The sequence below is a fragment of the Heptranchias perlo genome, chromosome 37, assembly GCF_035084215.1.
Source record: "Heptranchias perlo isolate sHepPer1 chromosome 37, sHepPer1.hap1, whole genome shotgun sequence".
NCBI lineage: Eukaryota > Metazoa > Chordata > Chondrichthyes > Hexanchiformes > Hexanchidae > Heptranchias > Heptranchias perlo.
The window spans coordinates 16,951,266-16,964,030 of NC_090361.1; the positions used below are offsets into that span (position 1 = coordinate 16,951,266).

At 48.7% G+C, this 12,765-nt stretch overlaps 1 protein-coding gene across 1 annotated transcript in view; it reads left to right on the plus strand.

Annotated features, from left to right (window-relative positions):
* LOC137304251 (C-type lectin domain family 10 member A-like) overlaps nt 1-12,765 on the plus strand; it is a 45,472-nt gene that overhangs the window by 5,110 nt on the left and 27,597 nt on the right. Inside the window, exons 2-3 of the mRNA XM_067972805.1 lie at nt 4,012-4,113; nt 10,167-10,259. Of these exons, the coding sequence (XP_067828906.1) occupies nt 4,012-4,113; nt 10,167-10,259 (195 nt within the window). The remainder of the gene's footprint in view (nt 1-4,011; nt 4,114-10,166; nt 10,260-12,765) is intronic.

The following is a 12,765-nucleotide window of genomic DNA, read 5'->3' on the forward strand; positions in this document are numbered from 1 at the left end:
CTGTTTGTGTGAGTGTGTGTGTGGGTGTGTAAGTATCTGTTTGTGTGTGTGTGTGTGTGTGGGTGTGTAAGTATCTGTTTGTGTGTGAGTGTGTGTGTGTGGGTGTGTAAGGATCTGTTTGTGCATGAGTGTGTGCGTGTGTGGGTGTGTAAGTATCTGTTTGTGTGTGTGGGTGTGTAAGTATCTGTTTGTGTGTGTGTGTGTGGGTGTGTAAGTATATGTTTGTGTGTGAGTGTGTGTGTGGGTGTGTAAGTATCTGTTTGTGTGTGAGTGTGTGTGTGTGGGTGTGTAAGGATCTGTTTGTGTGTGAGTGTGTGTGTGGGTGTGTAAGTATCTGTTTGCGTGTGTGTGTGTGGGTGTGTAAGTATCTGTTTGTGTGTGAGTGTGTGTGTGTGGGTGTGTAAGGATCTGTTTGTGTGTGAGTGTGTGTGTGGGTGTGTAAGTATCTGTGTGTGAGTGTGTGTGTGTGTGTGTAAGTATCTGTTTGTGTGTGTGTAGCTGTGTAAGTATCTGTTTGTGTGTGTGTGGGTGTGTAAGTATCTGTTTGTGTGTGAGTGTGTGTGTGTGGGTGTGTAAGTATCTGTTTGAGTGTGTGTGGGTGCGTAAGTATCTGTTTGTGTGTGAGTGTGGGTGTGGGTGTGTAAGTATTTGTGTGTGTGAGTGTGTGTGGGTGTGTAAGTATATGTTTGTGTGTGTGGGTGTGTGGGTGTGTAAGTATCTGTTTGTGTGTGAGTGTGTGCGTGTGTGGGTGTTTAAGTGTCTGTTTGTGTGTGAGAGTGTGTGTGGGTGTGTAAGTATCTGTTTGTGTCTGTGTGTGGGTGTGTAAGTATATGTTTGTGTGTGCGTGTGTGGGTGTGTAAGTATCTGTTTGTGTGTGAGTGTGTGCGTGTGTGGGTGTGTAAGTATCTGTTTGTGCGTGAGTGTGTGCGTGTGTGGGTGTGTAAGTATTTGTTTGTGCGTGAGTGTGTGCGTGTGTGGGTGTGTAAGTATCTGTTTGTGTGTGAGTGTGTGCGTGTGTGGGTGTGTAAGTATCTGTTTGTGTGTGAGTGTGTGCGTGTGTGGGTGTGTAAGTATCTGTTTGTGCGTGAGTGTGTGCGTGTGTGGGTGTGTAAGTATCTGTTTGTGCGTGAGTGTGTGCGTGTGTGGGTTTGTAAGTATCTGTTTGTGCGTGAGTGTGTGCGTGTGTGGGTGTGTAAGTATCTGTTTGTGAGTGAGTGTGTGCGTGTGTGGGTGTGTAAGTATCTGTTTGTGCGTGAGTGTGTGCGTGTGTGGGTGTGTAAGTATCTGTTTGTGCGTGAGTGTGTGCGTGTGTGGGTGTGTAAGTATCTGTTTGTGTGTGAGTGTGTGCGTGTGTGGGTGTGTAAGTATCTGTTTGTGCGTGAGTGTGTGCGTGTGTGGGTGTGTAAGTATCTGTTTGTGCGTGAGTGTGTGCGTGTGTGGGTGTGTAAGTATCTGTTTGTGTGTGAGTGTGTGCGTGTGTGGGTGTGTAAGTATCTGTTTGTGCGTGAGTGTGTGCGTGTGTGGGTGTGTAAGTATCTGTTTGTGTGTGAGTGTGTGCGTGTGTGGGTGTGTAAGTATCTGTTTGTGTGTGAGTGTGTGCGTGTGTGGGTGTGTAAGTATCTGTGTGTGTGTGTGTGTGTGGGTGTGTAAGTATCTGTTTGTGTGTGAGTGTGTGCGTGTGTGGGTGTGTAAGTATCTGTTTGTGTGTGAGTGTGAGTGTGTGTGGGTGTGTAAGTATCTGTTTGTGTGTGAGTGTGTGCGTGTGTGGGTGTGTAAGTATCTGTTTGTGTGTGTGTGTGTGTGGGTGTGTAAGTATCTGTTTGTGTGTGAGTGTGTGCGTGTGTGGGTGTGTAAGTATCTGTTTGTGTGTGAGTGTGTGGGTGTGTAAGTATCTGTTTGTGTGTGAGTGTGTGCGTGTGTGGGTGTGTAAGTATCTGTTTGTGTGTGAGTGTGTGTGTGTGTGGGTGTGTAAGTATCTGTTTGTGTGTGAGTGTGTGCGTGTGTGGGTGTGTAAGTATCTGTGTGTGTGTGTGTGGGTGTGTGGGTGTGTAAGTATCTGTTTGTGTGTGAGTGTGTGCGTGTGTGGGTGTGTAAGTATCTGTGTGTGTGTGTGTGTGTGGGTGTGTAAGTATCTGTTTGTGTGTGAGTGTGTGCGTGTGTGGGTGTGTAAGTATCTGTTTGTGTGTGAGTGTGTGTGTGTGTGGGTGTGTAAGTATCTGTTTGTGTGTGAGTGTGTGCGTGTGTGGGTGTGTAAGTATCTGTTTGTGTGTGTGTGTGTGGGTGTGTAAGTATCTGTTTGTGTGTGAGTGTGTGCGTGTGTGGTTGTGTAAGTATCTGTTTGTGTGTGAGTGTGTGTGTGTGTGTGGGTGTGTAAGTATCTGTTTGTGTGTGAGTGTGTGCGTGTGTGGGTGTGTAAGTATCTGTTTGTGTGTGAGTGTGTGCGTGTGTGGGTGTGTAAGTATCTGTTTGTGTGTGAGTGTGTGTGTGTGTGTGGGTGTGTAAGTATCTGTTTGTGTGTGAGTGTGTGCGTGTGTGGGTGTGTAAGTATCTGTTTGTGTGTGAGTGTGTGTGTGTCCAGCTTTAACGTGGATTTCTGGTGAGGGTCAGGAACCCACAGCCCTGTGAAGGTTCACACTGGGGTGGGGTATCAGTCGAGGCTGATGGACTGTATCCCCGGGAGACCCAGCACCTTCAGCAGAGCAGGGAGGGGAAAAGGGGCAATGAGTAAAAGTAAAAAAGTGACAAAGGGTTTTCTATCCCCAACCGCCATGCTTTTTAAAATAAATCCCACTGTGTATCAATTATCCCTTTCACCTCACCTCAGCTAACTCACTCCTCGTCTTTGTACAATCTGCCCCAATCCAATCTGGTCGTCCTGTTTTTGTACTGACTTTTCCATTTCTAATTGGATCTTATCATATTATGATCACTATTGCCACATTTAGCTCATCTTGCTGATCTATTTCACCACATCCAGAAACCCCTTCATCCCTGTGGGCTGCTTGAGGATGACGACCTCTACACATTGCGGGAATCCCATTCCCATTCTTCATTTACTCACTCTCTGTCCCAATCGATAAATTAATAATTAAAGTAACTTACTGCAGTTATACAGGGCCTTGGTGAGACCACACCTGGAGTATTGTGTGCAGTTTTGGTCTCCTTACCTAAGAAAGGATATACTTGCCATAGGGGGAGTGCAGCAAAGGTTCACCAGACTGATTCCTGGGATGGTGGGACTGTCGTATGAGGAGAGATTGGGTCGACTCGGCCTGTATTCACTCGAGTTTAGCAGAATGAGAGGGGATCTCATTGAAACGTATAAAATTCTGACAGAGCTAGACAGACTGGATGCAGGGAGGATGTTTCCCCTGGCTGGGGGGTCCAGAACGAGGGGTCACAGTCTCAGGATACGGGGTAGGACATTTAGGACTGAGATGAAGAGAAATTTCTTCACTCAGAGGGTGGTGAACCTGTGGAATTCTCTACCACAGAAGGCAGTGGAGGCCAAGTCACTGAATATATTTAAGAAGGAGCTAGATAGATTTCTAGACACAAAAGGCATCAAGGGGTATGGGGAGAGAGTGGGAATATGGTATTGAGATAGAGGATCAGCCATGATCATATTGAATGACGGAGCAGGCTCGAAGGGCCGAATGGCCTACTCCTGCTCCTATTTTTCTATGTTTCTACGTTTCTAACGCACAACAATAATTTTGTTATTCCCACTCATCTCTCTAATCTGACTGCAGATTCTCTCTTCCATTTCCTTCCCACCATTTGGAGGTGTGTAATAACCCACTAAAGGAACAAACCCCTTTTCATCTTTCAGCTCCAACCTCATTGATACTGTGGCCCCTTCCTTACCTACAGCATCTCCACGGCAAATTGTCCCTCTTTCCCCAATATTATCACTCCCCCTCCTTTCTTATCTTTTCTATCCCTCCCAAATATGTGTTTATTCTCCGTTCTTGTCCAGTTTCACTCAGTGATCTGTTTCTGAAATTACAGCCTATGAAACCAACCCGGAGAGGGGTCTGAACAGTCGCCCGCCCCCTCCTCTTGCAGACCGGAACAACAGACCAAGGAATCTGAGCCCAGGATCAAATCCAGGTGGATCTCTCTCTCTGCTTTATTGTTTATTCTAAGTTTCTCTCTGCCTTCTTGCTAAATTGTTTTCTGCTTAATATTATCCTCATCTATTTCTCCTTCCTCCATTAGCTAAACCTTGTTTTTACTCACCCAGCCCCCCTCGTTCCTAGTTTAAAAACCTCCTCATTTCCCTATTTAACCGTTCTGCCAATCCCCTTGTTCAGATGTAACCCATCACAGCAGAATCTGTCCCAGGACTGGTCCCACTGCCCAACAAAGGGGAATCCCTCCTCCTGATCCTGTCAACTCCTTTAGCCATGCATCGAATTCCCTAATCCTCCGGGCCTTCCCTATTCTCGCCCACAGCTGGAGAAGTAATCCTGAGATTCCCACCCGGGAACTCCTGCACCTAAACTTGATTCCTAAAATTCATCTTGTAGGACTTCAGGTCTGTCTTTAACTGTATCTTCGGAACCACAGAGAGCATGAAAACTGGTTGCTCGCCCTGCCCTTGTACTAAAAAGTCTATTCGATATGTCCCTTACCCAAGTACCTGGGAGGCAACAAAGCATCCAGGACTGCCAGATCTGACTGGACCACATAAAGCACTATCGGGACCTGCTCTCCTCTGCCAAAACTGCTCACTATTCCAGAATTATCCTGGAATGCAAAGATAACCCCCGGCTTCTCTTCACTACAAACCGTCTTCTTAAACCCCTCTCCCCTGCCCCCTCCACCCTAACCTCCAACAACAAGTGCGAGGAGCTCATGGGCTTCTTTGTCACTAAGGTTGAGACCATCCGTTCAGCTGCCTCTGCTGCTTCCCTCCCTCCCCCGGCCCACCGAGCCAAACTTCCCCTAAGGTTCCCTCCTGCCCTAGCCCTGAACTCGCATCTTTCTCTAGTTTCTCTCCTATCTTCCGTTCAAGCCCTCTCCGAGTTCGTTTTGTCACTGAGACCCATCGCCTGTTCCATCGGCCCTATTCCCACTGACCACCCAACTTCCATTCCTGCCTCCTGCTATTGTTAACGGTTCCCTCTCCTCTGGTACTGTTCCCCTCCCTTTCAAGTTTGCCGTCATCACCCCACTCTTCAAAAACCTACCCTTGATCCTTCTGTCCTTGCAAACTACCGCCCCATCTCCAACCTCCCTTTCCTCTCCAAAGTCCTTGAACGTGTTGTCACCTCCCAAATCCGTGCCCATCTTTCCCACAACCCATGTTTGAATCCCTCCAATCAGGTTTCCAGCCCTGTACACTGATCAAAGTCACAGATGACATTCTATGTGACTGTGACGATGGTAAACTATCCCTCCTCATCCTTCTCGACCTGTCTACAGCCTTTGACACGGTTGACCACACCATCCTCCAACGCCTCTCCTCCACTGTCCAGCTGGGTGGGACTGCCCTCACCTGGTTCCATTCTTATCTATCCAGTAGTAGCCAGAGAATCACCTGCAATGGCTTCTCTTCCCACTCCTGCACCGTTACCTCTGGAGTCCCCTGAGGATCTATCCTTGGCCCCCTCTTAATCTCATCTACATGCTGCCCTTCGGCGACATCATCCAAAAACACGTCAGATTCCACGCGTACGCTGATGACACCCAGCTCTGCCTCGCCACCACCTCTCTCGACCCCTCCACTGCCTCAGATTTGTCACATTGCTTGTCTGACATCCAGTACTGGATGAACAGAAATTTCTTCCAATTAAATATGGGGAAGACCAATAGCCATTTTCTTCAGTCCCCAAACTCTGATCCCTAGACACTGACTCCATTCCTCTCCCTGGACGTTGCCTCAGGCTGAAACAGGCTGTTTGCAACCTTGGTATCCTATTTGACCCTGAGATGAGCTTCCAACCTCATATTCCCTCCATCACCAAGACCGCCTACTTCCACCTCCGAAACATTGCTCGTCTCCGCCCCTGCCTCAGCCCATCTGCTGAAACCCTCATCCATGCCTTTGTTACCTCTAGACTTGACTATTCCAATGGTCTCCTGGCCGGCCTCCCATCTTCCATCCTCCATAAACTTGAGCTCATCCAAAACTCTGCTGCCCGTATCCTAACTCGCACCAAGTCCCGTTCACCCATCACCCCTGTGCTCACTGACCTACATTGGTTCCCGGTCCAGCAACGCCTCAATTTTGAAATTCTTATCCTCATGTTGAAATCCCTCCATGGCCTCGCCCTTCCCTATCTCTGTAACCTCCTCCAGCCCTACAACCCTCCTAGAACACTGTGTTCCTCACATTCTGGCCTCTTGTGCATCCCCAATTTCCTTCGCTGTGCCATTGGCGGCCGTGCCTTCGGCTGTCTAGGCCCTAAGCTCTGGAATTCCTTCTCTAAACCTCTCTGCCTCTGTACCTCTCTCTCAAGTCCCACTCCAGAGACTTGAGCACAAAATCTAGGCTGACACTCCAGTGCAGTACTGAGGGAGTGCTGCATTGTTGGAGGTGCCGTCTTTTGGATGAGACGTTAAACCGAGGCCCCGTCTGTCCTCTCAGGTGGACGTGAGAGATCCCACAGCACTATTCGAAGAAAAGGAGGGGAGTTATCCCCGGTGTCCTGACCAATATTTATCCCTCAAACAGCATCACTAAAACAGATTATCTAGTCGTTATCAAATTGCTGTTTGTGGGATCTTGCTGTGCGCATATTTCCTACATTATAACAGTGACTACACTTCAAAAATACTTCATTGGCTGTAAAGCGCTTTGGGACGTCCTGAGGTGGTGAAAAACGCTAGATAAATGCAAGTCTTTCTTTCTTTCTGCCTTTAAGGCTCTCCTGCACCTCTTTGACCAAGCTTTTGGTCACCTGTGCTAAGATCTCCTTCTTTGGCTAAGTGTCAAATTTTGTTTATTAACGCTCCTGTGAAACGCCTTGGGGCTTTTTATCACATTAAGGGCACCAAATAAATGCAAGTTGTTGTTGTTGTTGCCGGCCTGGACTGCAAAATATTCTCTAAGTATTGAATCCCCTCTCACTACTGCGTTTCTAGCTATACTGCTAATCTCTCCGCCCATGAGGCATCTCTTGTATTTTGGTGCCATTGATATTGGTTTGATGGCCCTACCCAGAGTCACCATTTCCCCGCAGGAACCTAAAGCTTCATATCTGTTTAAGAGCCTCCTAAGTTGCTCTGAATGCTCCTGTAACAACCGTTTCAATATTGAGCTCTTATCAACTCCAGTTCCTTAAACGCTACCAAAATGTTTTTTTTATTCGTTCATGGGATGTGGGCGTCGCTGGCAAGGCCGGCATTTATTGCCCATCCCTAATTGCCCTTGAGAAGATGGTGGTGAGCCGCCTTCTTGAACCGCTGCAGTCCGTGTGGTGAAGGTTCTCCCACAATGCTGTTAGGTAGGGAGTTCCAGGATTTTGACCCAGCGACAATGAAGGAACGGCGATATATTTCCAAGTCGGGATGTTGTGTGACTTGGAGGGGAACGTGCAGGTGGTGTTGTTCCCATGTGCCTGCTGCCCCTGTCCTTCTAGGTGGTAGAGGTCGCGAGTTTGGGAGGTGCTGTCCCTTGCTTCTGGCAGCGTTTAAGAAATGAGAGTTGACAGAGTTTCAATAGTGACTGTGGATAGAGATTAATATGTGTGCATAACAGAGAATGGGGGACATTAACACAAAGAACTGTAAAATAGTAGCTGCACTCAAAATCATATCACCTCCGTAACATTGCCCATCTCCGTCCCCGCCTCAGCCCATCTTCTGCTGAAACCTTCATCCATGCTTTAGTCTCTAGATTCGACTATTCCCATGCACGTCCGGCCGGCCTCCCACCTTCCACCCTCCGTAAACTTGAGCTCATTCAAAGTTCTGCTGCCCATGTCCTGACTCGCACCAAGTCCCGTTCACCCATCACCCCCTGTGCTCGCTGACCAACCTTGGCTCCTGGTCCAGCACCTCGACTTTAAATTTCTCATCCTCATGTTCAAATCACTCCAGGCCCTCCCTATCTCTGTAACCACCTCCATCCCTACAACCCTCCACGAACTCTGCGTTCCTCCAATTCTGGTCTCTTGCACATCCCCCACTTCCTTTGCCCCACCATTGGTGGCTGTACCTTCAGCTGTCTAGGCCCTAAGCTCTGGAATTCCCTTCCTGAACCTCTCTGACCCTGCACTTCTCTCTGATTAAAACCTACCTCTTTGAACAAGCTTTTGGTCACTTGTCCTAATACCTCCTACTTTGGATCAATGTCAAATTTTTGACTGATTACAGCTCCTGTGAAGCGCCTTGAGTCGTTTTACTAGGTTGAAGGCTCTGTATAAATTCAAATTGTTTTTGATATTTGCTGCATTCAAACACACTGAAAGGACCAAACTTAGGAATAAACTATGGGCCACCAACTGTGCAGGTGGATTGATCATAAAATGCTCTGCAGCAGTTAATTGCAGAATGAAGATAAGGTGAAGGCTATCCCAGCTCAGACAGGTGACGCTGCACAATTCAACTGGGAGGGAAAGGATTTAGTGGATGAACTGTCAATGAATTTGGGCGAGAGGCTTGCTGTACACCAGTCGCTGAAAGCGAGCATTCAGGTGCAGCAAGCAGTTAGGAAGGCGAATGGTATGTTGGCCTTCATTGCAGGAGGATTTGAGTACATGGGCAAGGATGTCTTACTGCAGTTATACAGGGTCTTGGTGAGACGACATCTGGAGTATTGTGTGCAGTTTTGGTCTCCTTATCTGAGGAAGGATATGCTTTCCATGGAGGGAGTGCAACAAAGGTTTACCAGACTGATTCCTGGGATGGCAGGACTGACGTATGAGGAGAGATTGGGTCGACTAGGCCTATATTCACTAGAGTTTAGAAGAATGAGAGGTGATCTCATCGAAACATATAAAATTCTAACAGGGCTAGACAGACTAGATGCAGGGAGGATGTTCCCGATGTCTGGGGAGTCCAGAACCAGGGGTCACAGTCTCAGGATACAGGGTTTAGAACGGAGATGAGGAGAAATTTCTTCACTCAGAGGGTGGTGAAACTGTGGAATTCTCTACCACAGAAGGCAGTGGAGGCCAAGTCATTAGATGTATTCAAGAAGGCGATAGATATATTTCTTAATGCTAAAGGGATCAAGGGATATGGGGAAAAAGCGGGAACAGGGTACTGAGTTAGACGATCAGCCATGATCATTTTGAATGGCGGAGCAGGCCCGAGGGGCCGAATGGCCTACTCTTGCTCCTATTTTCTATGTTTCTAATGTATTTATATATAAGGGCGGCCCTGTCATAGGATTTAGTGGATTGTTCGACGGGACCAGAATAAAAACGGGAAACTGAGAAGATGAATCAGGTTTGGGGAATAAAAACTTGTCAGGCAAGTGGCTGAAGGGACAACGGAATGTGTTTCTGGAGAGAGAAGGGCTTGAGGGATATTGGTGAAAGACGGGAAAATTCACCTCAATCAAAGGGCCCGAGTGCTAGTCTCCCGTACAGTCAGATCCACAGTTCAAGCTGCAAACCCAAGTGTGCAAGGAGGCCGAGCGGAATTTCAAATTTAAAAGAAGAAAGAAAGAAAGAACTCGTATTCCTACAGCGCCTTTCAGGACCTCAGGACGCCCCCAGACGCTGCACGGCCAATGAAGTACTTTTGAAGTGCAGTCACTGTTGTAATGTAGGAAACGCAGCAGCCAATTTGCGCACAGCAAGATCCCACAAACAACAATGAGATAATGAGCAGATAATCTGTTTTTAGTGATGTCGGTTGAGGGATAAAAATTGGCCAGGACAACGGGGAGAACTCTTCTTCGTAATAGTGCCGTGGGCTCTTTTACGTCCACCTAAGAAGGACCTCTGTTTAAGATCTCAGCCGAAAGACGGCACCTCTGACGATGCAGCACTCCCTCAGTACTGCACTGAAGTGTCGGCCTGGATTATGTGCTCAAGCCTCTGGAGTGGGGCTCGAACCCACCACCTCTTAGGGGCAAGAGTGCCACCCACTGAACCAAGGCTGACACCAAATCAGGTTTTGAAATGATTGCGGATTTAATTGTTAAATCAGGGGAAAAAAAAACCAACATATTCTTCTCACTCAGTGATCTGTTTCTGAAATTGCAGGCTACGAAAACGATCGGGAGAAATGTCCCCCTCCCCCTCTGATCATCGACAGAAGCACCAGACCGAGCGACTCGAGTCCAGGATCCAATCCAGGTGGATCTCTCTTCCGTGGTTTATTTCCTTCCTCAGTAGCAAGGCCTGACTTAACAGGCCTCACACTCTCTCTCTCTGCTTGTGTTGGAGTCTCATTGTTAGCACTACTTTTAAAAATTGCAGAGAAGGTGGTCTTGGATATGGAATCCTTTCAGCGCTGGGCCCTGGTGGGATGAAACTCTCCACTGGTGCAGGAGGGTTCGACGGGAAAGTAATTTAGGCCGGGTTTATCGTGGTCATAGGCCCTGACACAAAATTGTCTCCGAACTCGACACTGGTTACTGAGAGGCTTGGGGGATAATTTCAACCCTCAAGGACGGGTGGGTTGGGGGCAGGTGGGAAGGTAAAAAAATGTAAAACCCGACCCCAACCCACCCTCTTCCGGTTTTAACGGAGCCGGGACGAGGGGCAGGCGACCAATCTGCTCTCAGGAGGCGGGGTCGGTCAGTGAAATCTTTTAAGGAGGCCTCCATTTTAATGGTTTTTGCTTCACCCAACGTAAGAGGAGGCGAGAGGGTCCGGACCAACAGGTAAGTGCCTTTATTGCACTGTTAGTGGGCCCGGAGGAGCAGGAATGTTTCCCCCAGGCCCAACAAGCTCACCTGCCGCGATCCCCCACACGTGATCGGCCAATCTCCCCCCGCCATGTCCGACTCCACCCCACTATCTCCGACATCCCTCCACAATCACCAAACTCCACCTCCCCCCCCCCCCACCGATGACCCACCCCCCTTCCGATATCCGGCCCAATCTACCCACTCACCACCCCACCCCCACCCCCAACGATGTCCCACTTACCTGTCATCCGCTCCCCATCCAAACAGGGAGCCAGCCTGTCAACCTGGCCGTCTGTCAGGTGGGAAACCCATTGAAAAAACGTAAACGGTGCCCTGACATCAAAATCGTCAGGAAGTTCGAGTTTCCTATCCGGAAATTCTTCCCCCCTCTAAACCCCCCCCACCAAGCTCTCTACGGCCCCGAGTAAATATCGGAGCCATAATGTGGGGAGTAGAAAGCATGTCATTGCTATAGTGAGGGCACTCGTCTGCGGCATATTATCGGGACAGTGTAGAGGGAGCTTTACTCTGTATCTAACCCTGTACCTGCCCTGAGAGTGTTTGATGGGACAGTGTAGAGGGAGCTTTACTCTGTATCTAACCCTGTACCTGCCCTGGGAGTGTTTGATGGGACAGTGTAGAGGGAGCTTTACTCTGTATCTAACTAGTGCTGTTCCTGCCCTGGGAGTGTTTGATGGGACAGTGTAGAGGGAGCTTTACTCTGTATCTAACCCTGTACCTGCCCTGAGAGTGTTTGATGGGACAGTGTAGAGGGAGCTTTACTCTGTATCTAACCCTGTACCTGCCCTGGGAGTGTTTGATGGGACAGTGTAGAGAGAGCTTTACTCTGTATCTAACCCGTGCTGTACCTGCCCTGGGAGTATTTGATGGGACAGTGTAGAGGGAGCTTTACTCTGTATCTAACCCGTGCTGTACCTGCCCTGGGAGTGTTTGATGGGACAGTGTAGAGGGAGCTTTACTCTGTATCTAACCCTGTACCTGCCCTGAGAGTGTTTGATGGGACAGTGTAGAGGGAGCTTTACTCTGTATCTAACCCGTGCTGTACCTGCCCTGGGAGTGTTTGATTTTGACAAATTCACTCAGAAATAAGGATTTCAAATTAAATTTAAAATCACAGCTGAGTACGTGGGCCTGGGGAGATAAACAAAATCAGATTCTGAGATGTTGGTCCCAAATAGCCTTGGGCCACGATCCTGGCAATTGTGCCCAGCGGTGCCCTCCAGCCCTGACCCTGCCAGAGGGCATCTCATTTACACAGGGCAGTGTGGCACCAACGCCACTATGGGTGCATCTTGGCACCAACCATGTTGCCCAAAACTCTGGCACCTGGCTACTACTGGGTGGGTGCCTAGCCCCCCAGGTAGGTCCCCTCCCCATATCGTCCCTCCCTTAGTCCCATATTTAAGAGGTTCAGACTGCCCTCCCCCCCTCTTTGTGGGCCCCACCTCCCCCCTTCTAGAGACGGGCATGCTTCATCTCACTGGGCATGCTCGCCTCCCTTATTCTTTATGAGTCCAGGTTCATTATGAGTCGGGAACAGGGAATCCGAGCCGTAGAGTCTCCAACCCCCCACCCTCTCTGACACGGATGGGCTGGAGGCTCCACTCCTTACTGGGCCAACCGGGACTTTCCCACCAAGGTCGGCGCCCAGCGGGTCCAATTCCCCGACCTTTCACCAACCTCTTCTGCCAGAGATTAGGCAGAACTGCTGATAAAATCTGACCTGAAGAGGGCAGCACACAGTGATGCATTTTGGAAGGAAGAACAAGGAGAGGCAATATTGGTATAATTTTAAAGAGGGTGCAGGAACAGAGAGACCTGAGGATGTGTGTACACTGTCGAAAACTTAAACTTAATATTCCTTATTCTATACAATGCATTAACTCCCAAACACTTAATTCAGACAAGCGAGAATTTATTAAGAAACT